Source organism: Ptiloglossa arizonensis, chromosome 10 (genome assembly GCF_051014685.1).
Source record: "Ptiloglossa arizonensis isolate GNS036 chromosome 10, iyPtiAriz1_principal, whole genome shotgun sequence".
Taxonomy (NCBI): domain Eukaryota; kingdom Metazoa; phylum Arthropoda; class Insecta; order Hymenoptera; family Colletidae; genus Ptiloglossa; species Ptiloglossa arizonensis.
The window spans coordinates 13,630,161-13,651,334 of NC_135057.1; the positions used below are offsets into that span (position 1 = coordinate 13,630,161).

General features: G+C 43.9%; 1 protein-coding gene across 3 annotated transcripts in view; it reads right to left on the reverse strand.

Moving 5' to 3' along the window:
• Kair1d (Kainate-type ionotropic glutamate receptor subunit 1D) overlaps nucleotides 1-21,174 on the reverse strand; it is a 218,437-nt gene that overhangs the window by 101,978 nt on the left and 95,285 nt on the right. For all 3 annotated transcript variants that reach the window (XM_076322320.1, XM_076322319.1, XM_076322317.1), the window contains exon 4: nucleotides 2,856-3,013. In XM_076322320.1, coding sequence (XP_076178435.1) covers nucleotides 2,856-3,013 — 158 coding nt within the window. The remainder of the gene's footprint in view (nucleotides 1-2,855; nucleotides 3,014-21,174) is intronic.

The window sequence follows — 21,174 nt, forward strand, 5'->3', positions numbered from 1 at the left end:
ACGATTCGCGTACCGTTCCGGAAAATATGAAAAAGCGATTACAACGATTTTTATTAACGTAACAATCTATCATTGTACTAAATATAAAGAATCAATGCAATACTGTAACAACTTTGTGGATACTTCTCCAAACGTCTTGAAAAACAGAACATTCCAAAATAAGGACAATAGAAACAAAGGAGATGAAACGTGCGAGCCTAACGCGTCTTCCATACTTTCTTTCCACATTCCTGCAACATTCGCATTCATTTCTTTTCCATTATTTATTAAACCACGTACATCTATATCGACCCACCTCTGGCAACCGAATCACGTTTCGAATTCAATCGTGTGCAATTCGTTTGAACGCACAACGTTAAAAGATTCCAAATTCATTGGAATGTATGCCAATGTCGACACGAGCACTCGAAACAATCGGGAACGTTCATTTTCCGGATTCTTCGTTAACGAAGCAAAAGATAATCGAAAGTGCTCGGTGAGCTTTGTAGCTCGCCGTGATAAAACGCCGGGAACTGAAATTCGTACACGATGCACGAGAAGATCAAACACTCGACGTTTCAAAACTACGAGAACACGTCGACAAATCTCAACGCCACGGCTTCCAGGAGCCGGTATCTCGATCAAACGGCCGAGCGAAATTGCAGCGGACGCGCGCATCAACCCTGCGAATAGAGTGCAATCGAAATCGAGGAGTGATTCGATTAAATTCACGGAACGGGAACGGCGTTCGAATCGCTCTCGTTTATCACGGCCGGCGGGATTTAAAGTGGCCAAAGTAATCGGCAATAATGGATTCGCTGCCGAGCATAAAGAACCGGGATGATGACGCGCGTCCCGCGCGAAAACAAACAAGCGTCTTCGGTCGTCGAGGAGTGGTAACTTTATTAAAAGGGGGTAGTCTGGCACTCGGAGCCGAAACCCCGGGTTCCATCGTTTTTTTTTACACGAACACTCGAACGGGAACGAATGGTAGACATTTTGTTCTATATAGTCGAACGAAATGTACATTGTTCCTTCGATAGAATTTTTTTTATCGTTTTAGAAATACCGTGTGAGAAAAAATCCTTGCAGAGGGGTTGGAACGAAAGTTCTTTAAAAGTTTCGTTGGAATATTTTGAGAGAGATAAGTGTAAATTATGCGTGTTTAACGAAACGAGGAGAATCACTCTTTACGGAGTGTTCGATTGAAGTATTTTAAAAATAGCGAACTTCTAAGACCGTGTGCTTTAAGAAACTCCGAAAATGAAAATTTCGGACCACGCTCTTAAATTAACGCGACTCGCTCGAATATTCGACGGGGTCGTTAATTGTTCGAATTCGAATAAGTATCGGAATAGATTCTTCTAAGGGTGCTCGGAGGAATATAAAAAATAGAATTGCTATTCGAAATTAAGCAGACTGCCTCCTTAACGGCGCGGGTAATGCGATTTGGTCAAAGCTCACCTTTCGCCGCGAGTGTTCGCGAAATCCTTTTATGCTTAAATGGCCGTCTTCGACGCCTTAATCCGCTTCGCCTGGCTGCGGTTGCGTAATCGCCGACGCGAACCCCGGTATCGGCGAGCAATTTAAATCTTATTACGCCGCGGTGTCCTCGAAACGCGAAACGCGAAACGAAGGAATGTATATCGTCCCTTCGGGGCGAGAAACCCGCCTTCGAGTGGATGGTGCTCGTAACTTAAGCGGATTAGCCGCGACGAAAGAAACACCCGATTCCCTTATCAACGGGCGCAATTAAAGTAGACGGAAATTCCAAAGTTTACGGGGACGCTTCGGGGCCAAACAAAAATTTCAGCTCGCAGTTTCGCGTTAATTGCCCCCGTAGTCGCTTAATCGCGAGTCGCCGCCATGGGAAACTGCCACGGTTTTACGGGATTCGAAGTGTCGGTGTTTAAGGCTCAAGTTTCTTGTTAATAACGAACTGATAGAGCCGTATACAGAACCCTTTTGAAACCTTGTTGAAACATTCCCAGGGAATTTTGCAGAGATGCTGCGAGCGCGATAAATTCTCTGTCGTAATCGTAGAAATATAAACTATTCTGTAGGAAGAATTTTTGTATTTAATTCCAAGTTCGAGGTGGGTAAAGCAATTATCTCGAAGAAGTATATAGCCCCCATTTTGATGGAAATTAATTTAACGAATTTAGTAGACATTTCTACTAGCATACGATCGTATGCAAATAGTGTGTATGCAATTACGATCGGTACGCGTAGTCGGTCGATAAATGCAAATTACGTTCGAGTCTCTCTTGATATATAGCATTACACGCTGAAATTTTACGTTGAGAATTAAGAAACCCAAGTTGACCATTTTACCACTTTGTTTCTAGAAAATACCAAAGTAAATAGAAAACTAATTATCGCGTTATATATTTATACAATCCTCGTTATATATTTATACAATTAAATGTATTCTCGTACAATCTAACAATTCAGGTGGCATTCGACGAATCGTACCCGGTATATTTAACACTAGAACTACCAAAGGGGTAAATGTAACTTATTTGAAACCTCTTTTAAAAATTACTCGATCATCAACGATGTCTTTCCCTACAATATTCATCGACAATTACAAAAATAGACACCTAATGGTATATTAATTTCCTCTTTCCCCGTTAAACTTCAAAAATACGTATAGAATACAAACAATAATACGTTCATCGTCGGTAGTTCCAGTGTTAAAGAAATTTCGTCATTGCCGGCGATTGAAAACGATTCGTCACAGGGGAAAGTGTAACGTGAGCCGCGCGTGTGCGTTTCGAGCCGCTACACAATGAATAAAATGAACCTTTAATTAGACGAGGACGCGTGATTGGCCCGTACAAAGGTTGTATTCTTTTGAGGTAGAGAAAACTCACCGGTACTCGGAGCCCTCGCTGAGTTGCCTGACCGTAATAGGGAATTCACTGGGTCCGTGTGCCTTCAAGAGCTCCTGCAGCCGTACCAACCCTTCGTTGTTCTCGTAGATGATGGTAAAGCTCTTCCAGCCCCAGGCTTTCACCAAATCAACGTACGCCTGAAACACAGGTAGTCATTCATTGACCGTGATCGTTACCCTTACAATGCCACGGTGTTTTAGGGGGATACTTTACTTCGTCCTGTAATACCGGATTCCCTCAAGTCGTTTGCATACGGGATTCTAACGCAACTCGAACTTCAATGACGTAATGGACCGTACCGAAGAACAGGGGATTGCTCGAACGAAACGACGAGCAGTTTCATCCTAGTTGATTAATCGGTTCTTCGGTAAATCGCTATTTCCTTTTACGCGACTTTCCCTTGGAAATTTGCATGCATCCGTCGCGACGTTAACACAACGAGAGCTCGCTGCCGGTGGAAAATATAAATAAACGGACTTGGATCGACCTTGGTGCGACTACATTGTTTTCGTCGACGTAACAATCGGGTGACACGGAACGATTGTTGTTTGGTTTCCATTAATGTCCAGAAACGGTGGAAGATAAACGACTCGCGGTAAAAAAAAAAACGATAGGGAATTTTTCGATGACGTGGTAATGGAATTGATATGGAATTTAATATAGCGCGAGTGTCGATATAATTGTTCAAATATTGCTCTATTACTGATTCATCGATTAAACAAAAATTTGTAAATTTGCCGTATCCCGAAATGTTCAGTGTAGGATGTTTGGAATTTTGGAAAATTCATGGCTGCGTGCACGGTTCGTGGAAAATTAAATCCAAGTTATTCGGAACAGCGAAATAACGTTGTACTTAATATTGTACGTAATTATTATTCGCTACTGTTGAAACGTACTCCCTGAATGTACTCGTTTCCTCGCGTTTTCCGGGTTACGTGTTATTTATAGAAACAAGTTTTTAAATTCCACGATGAACAATAATTGCGGCGTAACGATCATTAGGATTTAATTAAATTTCTTACCAAAATTGTAACGCGACTCGGGAACGGAACAGTTTATAACCGGACAATAAATGTAACGGACGGTAATTGAAATCCGTCTTCGTGGCGTTCTCCGTTAAACGTAAATCAATCACCATCATTAATTTCGATAGCGCTCGAGCGCTCTGAAAGCGGCCGTGTCCCGTTTACGATTTTCGCTTCGGATTCCATTAGAATGTTAGATTGCAATCTGTCCCGGTAGAATATCGGTTGACGTTGCCTATAAATCGAACGTGTCGCGTAAGGTCTATAAGCACCATTATCGCGGTCATGAAACCCCATAAAATATCGCGGTCATACGTTCTATCTTCGTGTTACTGATATTTTCAGTCATATTTCCGAGCGAACGTCATTCTCTCCATTACCGAGGTGCGGATAACACCGATAACGGCCACATATTTTTCTTGATTTTTCAATCCTCAGCGAACGGAGCACAATGGTAAAAATTCCTAGAGTCGGAATCAGCGATGTACCCCTTCCGTCAGGGGTAATTCTCACCCTTTCGATGTGAGAATATTACCTTACTTGTTCGCGAATCGTAACCTTCAAGTTGCATATCCATACGCCTATATTTTCAAAGTTCATTTTTTAGCGATTTATTGCTGATACGTGATAGGATTTTCTCGTTATTTTTGTTCGTTTGTCCCTATTTTCTAGACAATGTTCGTATTGCTGGAAACGAGATCTTCGAGGTCTCTGTTTAGTTTTAAGGAACAACAATAGGATCCTTGGCTGCAACCAGCTTTCGCCTAAAGTATTTCTCATGGGTCCACCGACTCCTCGACGATTTCTGCATTGATACTAGCAACTGTCCCAATTGCGTTAATCCTTTTGTCACACAATGTCACCGATACGACTCTGTGAACGAGATATCTCGCCACCACAATATCGTCGATGCAGAACTGAAAACGAGATATCTTGTCCATTGTAGCGAAAGGGTTAACCCACTGCACTCGAAATGCCTGTTGCACTGGCAGTGCACTTTACAGAGGAGACAGTTGTGAATTATATTGCAAGAATAAATTCCACAAGAATATATCGCTAAGACGGTGCAAAGAGAAACTATCCAATCCACAACTAATGGAAATATTAATTTCTCACAATGATACCATCCCGAGAACAATTCTCTAAATTACAATGTAACCGAGTGCAAAAGGTTAAAGACTCTACCGGGTCTCTCTTATTCTCGCAGACCGGGAACGTCGAAAGAAACACGACCATAGTTTCCTCGATCAATCGACTCCAGAGAAGGTCCGCGTTCATCGTCGGTTACCAAAAACGAGGACGAGGTAGCAAGAAACCGAACACCACGAAGGGGGCGCTATCCAGCCGGCTGTGCACCTGAAATTCAAAACTTGCCGCACCAAGGGCACACGGTTGTGTTCGACCATCGGTATAGCTTTCCCAACAGGGTAGGGCTTTTACGTGGAAAACGACTATCACGGCCGTCCGCTCTCCAATGGCCGAATCGACCCGAGGAGCAACTTCGCGGCTGAGTTTTCACGAGGATCCGCCTTGGCAGTAACTCGCGTTTCGAAGCCGCTTTTCCGATAATCCGAACTTCCTAAAAGCGCCGGTGTATATTTTCCGGCGAGTAACTTTTGCCATACTCCGCCTTGCACCCTCTTTCTACCCCCTACTCTGCCACTCCTCTCGCTCCGCTTTCCGCTCCTTACCCTTTTCGTCCCGTCGAGGTTACGCTTTTGTAGGTTTTATACCGGGGCAAGTTCGTTTTCAGATTTCACTCGAGCGTTTTAAACGAAGGGAACACGCGGCCTCTGAGACGCGAACCACCGCCGACGGTAATTCCAAGAGAGGGTAGTTTATTCAACATATTGATTGGCCATAATTCGCCCGAGGCTAAATCAATCTTTCCACGCGATACGCTTTGTTTGGTACTAAAATGCGGTTCCCTCTTGCCAGATTGCGGATCCTTTGGAGCGGTTCACCCTTACAGACCCCGGTTATCATCGGGGGAAGGGGATCGGCTTTTAAGGAAAGAGGACGGGGTTGCAAAGATTACGCGGGGAGTTTGGAATTTTTCCACGATCATGGCCGTGTGTGATTTTACCGGATGGTTGCGCGATCCTTCCAAATTTTACCATGATTCGTTTCATTGGTTACGAAAATTGAGTCGGTCGATTACTTTCGGTCGGCTTCGAATCAGGTGAAGTCAAACAACGGGAAAGTTTTGTAACCTGTATTGATATCTTTCGTTGAATTTCCGAAACGTAGGGAAAAATTTCAATATTCAATTTCGAACCGATCGAAAAACTACGAAGTAAGCATATCCATTTCTTCTCTTATTCTTTGTTTAATGCCTCCTGGGGTTTATCAATGCCTCCGCTTTCTCTCCATTAATTTTCGAACGCGTAATATATGTAATACATATAAAAAATGTCGATGCAAAATGTTTTTACAGTAGAGAATCCTCGCAAGAAAATGCACCGGGCGTTTAAAACGTCGTGTCAAAAAATGAGCAGATAATTTACGCCGAGTTCCTTGAGCAGAGTTTATCGAGGCTTTTTTCTATTTTTCTTTTTTTTTTAATATTTTAATTTCAATTTACAGAACACGCTCTATCAATTTTTCGACAGGATTTATCGAATCCCGCGTTAATAAATTCTGGGGGAAAAAACAGTGTTCACGATTTGACGAAATTTTATCATAATTCAGTTTTGGACGTATCAACGTGTCACCTATTTTATCGAGAGACGCAAACAACGTTCGACTGTTTTTTTTAAAGCCGAAACGTCGAGCTACGTTTAGTTTGCAGCGAGACGGGATTATGAAAATTCGATTGAAACCACGCGAATCTATAATCGAAATACGCGGAAGTAATATTCGTACGTTATTGATCAACTGGCTAATGTACTATATTTGGAAATCGATAAATCGGCGGCAAATCGATGTAATCGTGTTACAGATCGAGGGTGCTACACTTTTAGGGAAACAAATGGTATTTCGATTATTCCGTGCACCATTGGAAAAACACGTCAATGAATTCGCCGAGAGAAACATAGTTCGTGCATTCGATCGTTCAACGGACGGAAGTTTCATTTGTTCGAATTATCGTTGCGTCAAAGGCAATAACTAGACGGTGAATTGATACGGTACTGTTTAAATTATAGCAATAATCTCTAACTAATGCTTATTAGATTAGCGAGAAACTAATATTATGGGTAGGTACTTGATCCATGTGCTGTGCGGAGAACGACCAATATTTGAATGGAATGCTTTAAAGTACATGGAAACAATGAATTCCGAGGAATCGCGGGAACGTCGAAATTAAATTATCGGGTCGAAGCAGTGTTTTCGACTGTGTCCCGCGCACCACGAATTGTTTATAACGGACTACCGAAAATGGACGAATTTTCCAAGGGGACGATCGATGGTTTCGAAAAAAAGTAACAAGTTCGATGAGAAAGATAAATAATACATAATTGTATACCCTTTTTTAAAAACCGACTGGCTTGGTTTTTCACCGTTTGACATCATCATCTAAATCGAGTTTCAGAGACGAAAGTGATACTGTATATTTAATAGAATAATATTTTTCCTCGATGTCTAACTCGTGTGATAAAATTCAGCTTTTAAAATATTTGGCTGGTCGTACAGAGACGAAATTATCTAATGAAAAAATTACTTCGAACGGTGTATCATCAATCGAGTAATATTAATAATATTTAAATCGAGTCTCGCGTGCTTCGGTAATGAAATAAAATTGTTTTTCACTCGGAAACGATTTTCCTGCCCATATTTTATACTGGTTCTGACACCTACGATATTCTTCGCTCGTTTCAAATACTATGCGCTCCTAAATCCCGGGATGCTTTTACTACCCTATGCATGTAATATTGACATCCAGTTCCCTGAACTCGTTCAGCCTGATCACCGATTCAGGATAGTAACGACCTTCTTCCTCCGACGCGCCGATAACCGCCTTTGGCGCAAGATCCCTGGAAGTTTACAACCGTGAACAACAAACCCCATCAAACACGCCGCGACCTCCGCTTTGAATTTCCATGTAAAAATTCGTTCCTGCCGCGAAGAAGATTGCCCAATTTCAATGAAAATTACCCCTACAGAAACACATTCGGATAAAGAACAACGAGAAACGTTTCATCTAGATAAAAATCCAACAAAAACTGAACTCGCACCTGTACAATTTTTCCTACATTTCAAATTAAATCGCTAACGCGTTTCAAACTTGAATTCGTTAAATAAAAAATAAAATGTTCCACGTTCTCGACTCCGAAGAACAACCATCAATTTCTCTACATCCTAATTTATTCCTCGTTCCTGCTGTTGGTAATTTTTCATCGAACCCAAGTCGAAATATTGTACAATTTCCTCCGTCCCTCTCCTTCTATTTTCCCTGTTGGTAATATTTTCTCGTTAAAAAAATATTTTCCCAAGCGCGATTCTTCCCGTTTCTCCCGGAAATCTGTCAATTATTTTCGTCGAACGAATTCAGACACCTCGGAGTGTCCCCAGGGAACCATCGAGCAATTTTCGCGTACCGCTCGCGACTTAGCCGCGTTTTCCGGTCGCGCGAGTCCCCGGGATTAATATCGAGCGTGGCATGAAAATCGTGCGCGAGCGCGGTTGCACGGTGGCGATACGGAATGACAAATGCGACCGCGCACCCTTCGGTAGCGTATGCAAATGCGCGTCCGCGGCGTGTAGTGAATCTCATCTGGCGCGGGTCGAGCGAGAGGAGAGTTAAAAAAAAAAAAAAAAAGAAAGAAAGAAAAAAGAATCGGAGGCGAGGGAATAAATCGACGGGCATCGCGATTGTCCAAGGCCGGAGCATACCATGCGTCTCCCATAATCGTAGAAAATACGCTGTAAATCTGACCGCGACAACTATGCACGGCATTTCAGCTCGGCGCGCACGCGGTTTCGCGACGCTTTGTGTTTGTGCGGCCAGAATGCGCGAATCGTGAGCCGCGAGAGTCACGTTTCGAACTCCCCCCTCCACGCTCTGATGCCCTCCTCGTGGTGTTATATTTCCGCGCTGGTAACCTGCAATGGACCGACATCGTCGGTTAATTTAGCCCTTTGCTCTCCATCGAGAGCCACGGGTTCGAGTTGGATTACACGAGGGGCCTCACGAGCTACGTAAGGCCCCGCGATGTATGTCACCTCGATACTTGCACGCGAATGCGAGTTCTGTACCGTAGGGACGAAGAGTAACGAGGCTTGCGCGTACGACCTCTTTGTTTCTCGAGTTGGATTGCACGAGGGGCCTCACGAGCACGGCAAGGCCCCACGATGTATGTCACCTCGATACTTGCACGCGAATGCGAGTTCTGTACCGTAGGGACGAAGAGTAACGAGGCTTGCGCGTATGACGTCTTTGTTTCTCAAATTGAATTGCACGAGAGGCCTGACGAGCAACGTAAGGCCCACGATGTACGTCACCCTGATTTTTATTCGCGAACCCGAGTACAAGTTTCGTTGAGTGAAGTACTAAAATTTATGATACATTATCGAAGAAATATTTGGTAATTGGTAATTTGCGAATACTATTCAAAGTCAGCGACACGTTCCGTAAGTGGGGTCCAATGTCTTAAAGTCCCAGTGCTCCACTGTTTCAATGTTCCGATGCTTAATGTCCCGAATTTCCTCCAGTGACCAAATATACCGTTCCCCCGGTGCCGTAATATTTCGACACCCCAATAGCACTAAATATCCCATTATCTTGACATCCTAATATCCCAATACCCAATGTCCAATTACCAGTACCCCATTATCTTAGCACCACAGTGCTTCTAATTATCCCTAAGTTACCAAGGAAATAGTTTCCAACGTGTAACGTCGGACCTGTGCGGCACGCTTCGCTTTATCATAAGTGAATAGTAAATTTCCGTCGTACACACGGCCGAGGTTCGCGCAGGTTCGAGATTTAGTTTCGAGGGTACTTGCTAAGTCAATTTTCAACGAAACAAACGCTTCGGGAACACGTTCGACGGTGTTGGCTGCCGTTCACGTTTTCGTGTACACTTCTTCTCGGTACAACTCGAAAAATATGTACTCCATTTGTTTTTTGACGTCGAGCTCCTACATCCGTCTCCATTCAAAGGTTAAGTTAATTGGGTAGGTGCATAAATCAGACTCGTCCTCGGAAGCAAATCTTTCGGTTCGGTATATTTCACCGGGTAATCTGAATAATCCTTTCGCCACGCAATCTCGGTAATCCCTGTAACGCCCATTCTCATTCCGTTTCTATATTTCCGCTTTGCCCGGTCTTCCGAAAATATTCCGCTCTCAACAGTCGCGACCGTTTCGTTTAATTCCGGCCGTAATTTATCGCCACAAGAACGATTCCAGTTAAGGGTCTATCGAATTTAAAAATCGAGACAGCGTTCAACCGACATCTAGGCGCGGATCGTTGGCCACGCTAACCGCTAATCTTCCAGAGCTTGCCACTAGCTATAATCGCGTTGAAACCGACGGTTAGCGGGGAATATTTCATCGCGAAGAAAAGAATCGCGCGATGAAAGCGCATAGAATGAAACGGGAGTTTCGATCTTCGAGTAACGAACGCTTTCACCTTTCGTCGTTTTTCGATCGGTATTTATTTTACCATTTTCTGGGTATCGATCGACAGAAAATTTCGATCGAAACTTCAACGAAATTGAAACCACGTTACTTCGTCTTTGCAAAGTTTAATTGCGTTTCACAAAAGAAATTAACTATCTTCTGGAACTTTTGCAAAAGAATCGACTGAACAGAGTTCACCAGTTTCGAAAGTTATTAAAGTGCGACTTGTCCCTGTTGGCGGAGTAAATTTAACGTTCCAACTTGAAGCCGTGAATTTTATTTTATGTCCCATTAAGTATCGAATTATTTCTGTTTTCCGTAATTGGTGTTCCTGGCGCGACGAGGAGTCACGAGACGTCGACGAAGGCGAAACGTGACGTAATGTTTCAGAACTCGATGGAAATTTATACGAAAATTGGAAAAGTACAAGGGAACGCAAAATCCGTCGTCTGCGAAGAAATTGCACTAATTGAAACCGATGATCCTACGAACTACGAGACATAAGCTGGACTTCGTGAGAATTGGATAAGCGAGTAAAATTATACTTTGAGAGAGCAACGCTTCTGTACAGAGAGCATCGCGCCGACACAAAGGCAGATTTAACGAGAAAAGCTCACGAGGAAACCACCGAAAGTGGAAACGCTATATCCTAACGAGTCGTATCGCAAATGGCAAGTCTTTACCAGCTCTTTAACAAGTCCGCCTCTCAGACGTATATAACAACTAATTTTCTACTAATTTTACGACTGGAATATTCTCGTATCGGTGTAAGTTTGGATCCGTATTCGCTCTGATATAGGATCAGATTTATCGTCGCTACTAAAATAAATCATTCTTGAAGAGGTTAGCTTACTCCCCGTGATGTATCGCTAACGCATTGGGCCTCGCGCTTCGAACGAAAACCTCTCGTTACAATTCATATTCTCGTATCGATACAAGCTTGGATCTCAACTCGTTCCGACCGAAATAATTCCTCGAAGATCTTGGGTTGCTCCCGGCGTCGCGTACCACTGACACAGTGAACCATTCAACGCTAATCTCCCGTTAGAATTCGTACTCTCTGGTCGATACGAGGTAGGATTCCCGTTCGTTTGGAGGAAAATAATTCGTTTTCGTAGCGGGTGAGTTACACCTCGTCGGTTTCCGCTGATACAGTCGACCACACACGCCAGCTTCAACAGCAAAAGTCTCCTGTTCGCAAGTTTCGCGATACGATCGGGTGGGGTAATTTGTAAAATAGACGGCCGAAGCGTGGAACCGCTCGGACATTACGTATTCTCCGCGCGAGCGGCTCGGGGGAGTGGGAGGGGACCCGTGGACTTCGCAGACGATGTAAATTGCGTGGAAATATTTCACTGCCACCCCGCTGAACAAGCCGCGGCGGGTATCTTTATCACGGTATCGGTGAAATTCAAGTCCACGGCCGCGCGAGGAGGAGAAACGAAATTTATCATCGCTATTACGTTACCATTTCAGGCACGTTTGTGACCGAGTACCTTATACTTTGGTACACCACCGCGCCCGGTTACTTTCACGGATACGTGTATGCACGTGTACGCCTACCCGCGGTGGTCCCTCACCCGCGAAAAAGCATACGCTTTTATCTTTCACCGCGACCCTACGACGCGACTCTCCATAATGAAAATACCGTCGATCTTCCGCCGCGCGATTCTTCTCTGTAATTTCTGACGCGAGATGAAAATCCCTCGAGTTCTCTCGGATATAAGGAAACGCATGGTGCCAAGGAATGGACGATTTGAGTAACAACCCGACGTGTTCAACAATTTCGAGAACGCACAATAACGATAATGGCGCGAGATGCAAATGCATCGAGTACTCTTGGAGAGCCCAGTGTTCGAAGGTATAGACGATTTGAGTAACGAGTCGAAGTGTTCGACAATTTTCAGAACGCACGATTGTAATTTCGGGTGCAAGATGCAACTGCATCGAGTGTTCTCGAAGAACGCAGTGTTCGAAGGAATAGACGATTTGAGTAACGAGTCGAAGCGTTCGACAATTTTCAAAACGCACGATTGAAATTTCTGGCGCAGGATGCAAATGGATCGAGTATTCTCGGTAAAAATAAAACGGTGTGTTCGGAGGAATGAACGCTTCAAGTGACAACTCGACGTGTCACAAAATTTTGGGAGCCCGCGATGGTAATAATGACGCGAGATAAAATGTCCGACAAACACGGATCCTGAAAGCGAAATGCAATTTTCTGCTCCGGTAAGCGGTTACTTCTGGTCCTCCCAGTGAATGAAAACAAAGGTCCGCTGATTTAAAAGGTAGGATTTTTTTTTTTTTTTCGCGCGACAACACTTACCGCTCGTTGGTGGATTTACGTGGCAGGTAGAGAATATACGTCGAACGATAGAAACATAGAGAAACATTCACGAACGAGACGAATGAAAATGTAAAAGTTGTATAGAAACTCGAGTGCAATATATATTATCGCGTTCTGTGAAAAATAAAGGGAAGAAAGAAGATTGTACGTGGTTAGTAATTATTTCTTGGCATATTCGAATGGAAAGAATCAAGTGGAAATATAATTTATATTTACAGCGTGTATATTAATAATTTTTGCGTGTTTCGATCGAATCGACGGAAAATTGACCGAGGAACCGTTCGATTTGTCGATCGAGGAGGCTTTGTAAGGGCGAACCGTGTTTAATGAAAAAGTTTATATTAAATTCGTTGGTAACTACGAACACAGACACGAGGAATTACGCTTTATTTGATACAAGCTACCCGGAATTGTTTCAGGCAAGTGAAACGTGTCGGATTCAACTAACATTTTAGTTTTCGCCCTACGACCTCTCCCAGCAGCAGCAGCAGGTAACGTTAAAGCCGCAACAACAAACGGCAAAAACGTTCGCTGGAGAAGTATGTCATCTCGTTAAAAGGATTGAAAAAGACTTCTCAGTCCGCGATGGCTTTCACGCGTTTCCCTTGCCGTTCTTTTCCCGCTGGAGGGAGTTCACTTTGTTTCAGTCCTATTCCCGTATTTAAAAGTACAATCCTGAATTTGTTGAAAAGTCGACTGAGAACTTTCTTTTTTTTCCACCACGAATTAACCCATTTTTTTTTTTTTTTTTTTGTATTCAACCACGTGAAACTATAGAGTCGAATTTCAACTTTCGGCCCAACATTCGAGAACTCCGTGCGTCGATTGAAATTTTCTATCGAAGCAATTATCAAACACGATTAACTCGTTAATTATTACTCTACCGAAACGGAAAGAAAATAACAATGAAAGCTAAAATGAACGTTCGTTCGAACAATTACAAATTACCAATTTGCGATTACACGTTGCAAACGTTCCGTGTAATTATCGATTAAACTCGGCGATGATTAATCGATAGACGGTTGTTATTGCCGTGCTGATTGCGTGTACTCATCAATTACCAAAGCAATCGTGTAACAATCAATTATTTTCCAGCATCGAACGTTGCCAATTAAAGATCCCGGTGAACGGTTCCTAATCGCGAGTACACGAATCAACCGTTACGAGCTTTCGCGAATCTACGATATTTGCATAACGCTGATGGGGATTCCGAAGAAAAGCTTGATCGATTCTTCGTCGTAAACGGTTCAAGATCTCGCTGTTAAAAGCTCGACGATTTCTTGGACGGCCGGTTCTACGCGCGTTCTTTTCAGAAACGAGCCGCTAACCCCACCTGCATTTTGCTCTTACGCTCATGCATAAAACGTAGGGAACAGTGCACGGCGCATCATCGTGTCTCGCTGCTAACGAACCCCTTGGCAACGTGCTCGTGACGAGGGTCACAAAAAGAAAGCGCTCGTTTGCTCGCAGCTCGCTACGATTGCTCCTGTCTGCACGCACCGACCCGTGTTCCTCGGCCTTTTATTTCTCTCGTAATTTTTCAACGCACCCTGGTTATCGTTTTCTTCTGTGACGGTCATTCTCCCGCTGCGGGGAATCCGTCAAAAGTTACCTCGATTCCGAGCCGTGAAAATTGCCAAGCTGCGGACGCAAGACCGAAATCGTCTCCATGGAAAACGTTGGAACGTGCTCTCATTGGGGTCGCGAATCTGCGGATAATTTATTTTTCGTTTGCACTTCGAGTATTGGAATATTATTTGTAGATTTGACTATTGGAATATCACCGTTCGTACATTTCAGTATTCGAATATTCGAATATCCGAATACTATTGCACGAGTACTCGAATTACTCGCGCACATTCACTGTTCGAATAATCCAGACATTGGTCGAGAATCCAAGTATGAAAATGAAATATTCACCCTCCCGAAACGAAGAGAGTGTACGACTCATTTGAAATACAGAATCACGGAAGTAGCTCGTTACAGTATCGCAAGAACATTCGTAAATACACATCTCTCGATGTAACGTCGCGCGGCACTTTTACAAATATCGCGGTTCAATTCTCCACGAATGTATATTTATTCGTCTCGAACACGAGACGATCCTCCCCAGCCACGTAGAATTGAACAATTCTATTAGAGAACAACGCCGCAGAATCAACGTAATACATACCGAATGTCCCCGCGTACCAGCGAAATGAGCAAGAATCAATATTACGCGCGTTTCGGTCGACGCGTGAGTCAGTTCTCGACACGGGATTGCAGACGACGAGATAACGAAGAGAGCGTAGCGCATTCCGCTTTCGTCGGACTATCCGCTGTCGCGCTAACTCCGCATTAAGATACATCCACTTTCTCGTACGACGACGACGACGACGACGACGACGACGCAATGGTAGCTTCGCTTCGTCGAATGTATTACATTATTCGTTCGTCGACGCACGTTCCCATTCCTGACATCCAGCTTTCATTCGGCGCGTAACACCGCCACCGGCAGTCTCGAATTCGTCTCGACTGTCGTATCCCGGTTCCATCCGGGACAATTCTGGCTGTCGGTGCACGGAAACGACGCGTTCAGTCCGCCTAAGCGTTCACGAGATTGCTTGTTTAGACGGTTAATTTACCCCGATGAACGCACCGGATACGTCGACTTACGTGTCACTCGCAGAAAGCGTGCATTCGGTTTCTTAGCACGTTCACCGCCGAGAAACAGCATTTTTCTATCATTCGTTCCGACCCCCGATACAAATGCATTCTACAATGTGAATGCTAACTCTTTGCGACCTGAAGTACGGTTAATAATCGAGAGCAGTAATTTTTATTCCGTAATTCGAAGTGTCGTTACTGGTCGATACCGGTTATTCTTAACTAGACGTATTGCATTCGATACTGGTCATTCTTAACTAGAACTATTGTTATTAGTCGACCACCAGTAAATTCTACTTCGCAATTCCAAGTACTATTAGCCGGTATAAATAACTTTTATTTTGCAGTTTCAGGTATCGTTATTAGTCAGCACCGATGCGTCTTTATTTATCTCGTAGCTTCCGACCATCACATTTTGACTCTCGTTGCAAATCAATAATTACTTTCTATACTCGTCAAGAATTGAAACACATTGTCCGCGCGAAATTGTAGCAAGTTCGAGTCATTCGAATCAATTTATCGGTTTCGATTTCCTTTGAGATGTACCTGCACGAAAAAGTTTGCAACGTTTGCTCTATTTTTCCGAAACTGAATCACGCAAGTGATTAGGTTTATATGCAAATGGTAGGAAATGGAAAACACGCGAGTGTATTCGAGTACATCGGTAAAACGCCCGAGATCCATATAAGTGCGTGTCCAATTGAGTATTGAATAGCGACGAGACGGTTAACGATTCAGCAGGAACGTTTATTTATGCGCGAAGTACGCAACGGAAGATGAAAAGTTGCAGAGGCGAACGAGTGGTTCCACGCGCCCTCGAGGCACGTTTTCTCGACTGCGTTCGAGTCTTTCGATATTTTGCCCTCTCCGCTTGTTTCGCAACCTTTGAATTTTAACGAGAACCGTGGGCACTTTGTCTTTACAAGCGCGCGTGAGAATCTCGATGCACCGCGCGCGTCTCCGCATTGCAATATTTAAGTTAAGACTTATCGTTCCTTTCATTTTAACGTTACTTTCGTGTATCCGGTTCGAAAACTCGTCTTCCCTCCGCAGAAGCGTGTACTCTGAAAACTTTGAAACAGTTGACACGATTCAACGATTACGCTACGACGATGAATTTCTTTCAAATTTATCCAACAGTCGCGTTACAAAATGATTCCATCTTACGAGTCCATTTTTCAAATTAGATTCACCTTTCAAACTCGTCGTCCGTTCTTCGCGTTCGTGGGGATCGAATCGTTAATTAAAATTTCTTCCGCGAATTAAACGGGGACTGTATACCGCGAGTTGTATAAACACCGGCTCGTTTCCAACCCATTCTCCCGAGTTCGCGAATAAAGCTAACCACGAGTCGCGACGCGTACAAGTAAGCGAGTGTACTTCGAGCCGCGATTACGAATTTTCCACGATCGAAAATCCCGTGCTTCCGGAGTTAATTAGGAAATTAATGCTCTCTGATACGTCTCGCCGGGTTCAAAGCGAAATTCGTTGGCTATTGTGCGCGGAAATCAAAGTTTCTCGAACAAACAAAGTTGCGCGCGCCGGTGAAGTTGTTAGACAGAACGGGTGCCGAAAGTTCAAGGCCCTTATCGTCTCTTCCTGTGCGGGCACACGAGCGAGTTTCCCAACGTTTCCGGAAATAACGAGTTACTGTCGCCAGAGGTTGTCGATTATAATTTTGCCGGTTCGTCCTCGAGCTGCCTAAGCATTGTCCGTCCCAACAGTTTCGGCAAGTTTACCGAAACTTTGATAATGCTTGGCTCCCTTCCTCTCTCTCTCTCTCTCTCTCTCTCTCTCTCTCTCTCTCTCTCTCTCTCTCTCTCTCTCTCTCTCTCTCTCTCTCTCTCAATCCCTATCTCTCACTTTCTCTTCGTGGAACCTCGTTAAACTTGCCTAACTCTTTGGCGAATGCGTGCATACACCGGGTACGCGCAGGTCAGTCCGTGGACGGGGAAGAACCATTGTTACCACGATGGAACGTATTTCATGGACACGTATTCCTCTAAGGGAAGCTCTTTTTCTTCTTCGCGTCGTGTAAAATTGAAATTCAGTTCGAAAATTCTCACTCGACGAGAACCGAAAGAGAAATTAAAATAACGTCGAGAAATTAAAACGAAGTATCGCTTTCATGGACGTGTAATCGCGCATTGTGAACGTTTCTATAAATATTCCGTGACCACTCACCGAACGAAATTGAAATTTCACGATGTTAATGGCTCCAGCGTGGAGTACGGAACGCGCTGGTCGCGATGCATCTCGACGTACACCGTGAAACTGCATCAGTTTTTCTCGTCCGTGTTTTCCACGGGACATCGGGCGTGAAAGGAGCGTGTATAATTTATACAGCGTTGCGCGAACGGTTCGTTTATTTGGAGAAGAAATTCTCCAAGTTTATCGCGCCGAGTTGAATTTATCGGGCAAGTGCGAGACGAAGTTATTCGGCGTGAATGAAATCCTTTACGGCCGTCAGCCGCGGGGAATCGTATCCCGAAACAATGGCCACCTAGTTAACGGTCCTCTTAGTCGGATTCCCTAATGCTGGCGGGAAAAATGCGCTCACTCCGGGGTTCCCTGCTCGTCGATGCATTTCCCGCGCGATTCTCTCTCGATTCGACGATTTCCACGACGGCTCGCGAGTCTCTTTCACGAAGATTTCGAGACGCATTCACGGCCGAGGCGAGCGAAGTCAACGCTGGAGCGGTTTTAATTCCGTCGCTAACACGATTTCACTTCCGCCCGATGCTATCGTAAATAATGCATTTTCCCGCTGCCTGTCTGCGAGCTGCGACTCGGTAAGTCACCAGCTGCGTCGAAACGCGGGCTGCATTGTGAGAATCGGTTGGCTGGAGGGGGGTTAGGGAAGAATGTACCCGTTGCAATGGAAACGGAGCACGTGGGGGCATTTCACGAAAATGGACCCAACGCCCCGATGCATTATTTGCGAAAGAACCGTGAATCAGGATGCTCGGACTGGCGCGTTCATTCGTCGCGCCTCGATTTAATAGCGGATCACGGGTAGAAACGAGCGTTTGCATTTTTTTTTTTTGCTCACAAGTTTTCGATCATTGTGTATTGTGAGATTTGGATCGTCCAATGAAAGTGTCCGAAGTGGTCGAAGGTCTTAAAAGTTGAACTAATGTCTAGTCTGGTATTGTATTAATATCGTACGAATGTTTCACGAAGAAAGAAACATTGATTCCGGATTAAGGGGAATACGGTATCATCGGCAAGTAGAATGTGTCTGCTTAGACGAAGCCTACGTGGCTGACTGACACGTCTGATCGGGCACGATCCTTTTCTACTTCGCGCAACACTGCACGTGGATCCTACCGCGACGATGATTATTTCCCAAGGGTATTAAAATATTTAAGATTTCTGACATTTTCAAGAGCTGTGAGATGATCAAGGTTACTAACAATTAATTGTTCAAAAATACATAATCAAATATGAACAATCGCGAGACAATATCGGAGCCGAATCTCTAGAACAATTCTTCTCGTTCTACTTACATTTCAAAAGTGAAGAAAATATAATATTTGCTAAATATAATTATATTCAAGAATTAAACTACCTATAAAAAAATTCACTACACTCGTCTCGTAAGTTCTGAACCGAATTATCTGAAATAAAAGATTTTATCATCGATTAAAGAAAAACGTGATTTCATCGAAAGCAAAAGTAACGTATCCCTCTTCCTGTACACGTAATCTATCACCAAGAAGTGTCCACGATACACGACCGCAACGGTAGTAAAATATAATGCCTCGATTATCCTTTCGCATTAGCTTTCGTTACAATAGCCAATAAGGCTATCTTCGTGACTCGGCACCCACCCTTACGAGATTAATTTCTTCGATCGGAGCGCCAACGGTATCCGGCCTCGACTCCCTGTCGCGACAAACATAAACCGTGAAAGGGAATCGACGATTACAACGTACGAAAAGCTCGCGTAATGGCTACCAACGGAGACCGTCGTGTTTCATCGTTTCCGTGGAATTATCCACCGGTTTCGATGTTTCGATTGTAACTACCTCTCCTCGCTTGGTCGACGGTGCCCACCATCTATCGCGTTTCCAGCTTGGAGAAAACCGCGCGACGCGGAGCTAACCACTTTACGATAAAGTTATTCACTCCGGAGGGAGTAAAATCGCTTTATGGTATCGCGTGATCTCTCATCGTGCTCGTTGCAACATACGATATACAACGGTTATATTTCCCGGTGGTACGTGTTCACGCGGGTTTAGTGTTAATAAAATTCAGCCGGCTCCGCCGCGTTTATAAAGAGTTGCGGTTCTCGCCGCGGGCCAGGATACAGGATTCCTACGGTGTACTAATTAATTCCCGCCTTCCAGCGTAACCCGTTTATGTCCGATCGTCAACCATCCTCGTCCTCGGCTATGGTCGCCGAGAGTCTTTTCGTTGCTCGTTAATCGGACCGCGTCTTTCCGTTTTAATTCTACGCGGCGTTATAGCGTTCACGTATTTATATCGCAATTTCACGAATAATAAAATTTCGCGGTCTAGATGATACGTTCGCGGAATACTTTCCCGAGCAGGTGAATCGTGTTTAATTTGTTTATCGCGCGTAGCGAGTCTTTGGATCATCGTTGGTAACACCGTACGACGATGCGACTGGAACGAAGAAAAAACAGTGGACGATAAAATGCAAGCACTCACGGGGAAAAATAATTTGAAAAAAAGTATCAAGAAGGATGCAGCGAGTACTTGTATCTTTCCATTGGAGTAATATTCTTTTTTTTTGCTATATTCTTGTTCACGTGGACCGTCGAAACTTTAAAAAATAAATAGATCGAACCGCGTTCGAAGCTGTGCCGTCCTTCAATTTTATTTTTCAGTTGCAAATATTCTTCGATATTGTTCGGTAAGTTGCACGTTTGTAAATTCGAGTTTATTTCAACTAGAAGAAGCGAATCGCGCATAATTAGTAATTTAACCGGTGAAAACAGTGAATTAACAGAAAAGAGCTTCGCATCTTGGGTGCGAAAATACGCTCCCTTTCAACCACTTTGCGCGCGAGCTGTTTTTTTTTTTTCGCTAAGTACGCTTACCTAATTGAAGCCAACTCGCTTCCCGTCTTACTTTTGAACTAATCCTGTTTGCGTGGATACGCTTATTTCTAACCAGGGTGTATGAAAATAAACGGCTTAGCGAACAGCCGTTCGATTGGGAAGCGCCGAAGGCAACGCGCGAAAACAAATTACGAAACCTTCCGTCGGGGAAAAAAGGCATTACGAAGTAACGAAACGATTTTCGAAGCTCGATAGCAATGGACGCAGTCGTGACCATTAACCAATTCCGTTCAACGTTTCCTGAACGTGAAACCAAGATTCGGCAATGGTGTCTTTTAAGTCTACCCTTGGGAATAGTAACAATTTGAATATTCACAAGACCGTTACAAACTTTCGAAATATTCAAGACAGTGAATTTAAGCCTCCAGACACTCCCAAAGTGATTCAAAGCTCCTTCTCACCTCTGGTGTACTTCATAGATTCTTTTTCATTCGTCCTGTCGTAATATACTATTCTTCCACACTTCAAATTAGGGCAACTGACTGCTCTACTCTTCTATACTCCTCTCGTTACATTATAAATTTCAAAACACCCGTTCCGTACATTCGAAATACATTTTACCCAATCGAACTCGAGAACGTTTCAGGGTCAATTTACTCGACGACGCTGATCGTTGAAGCAACCGA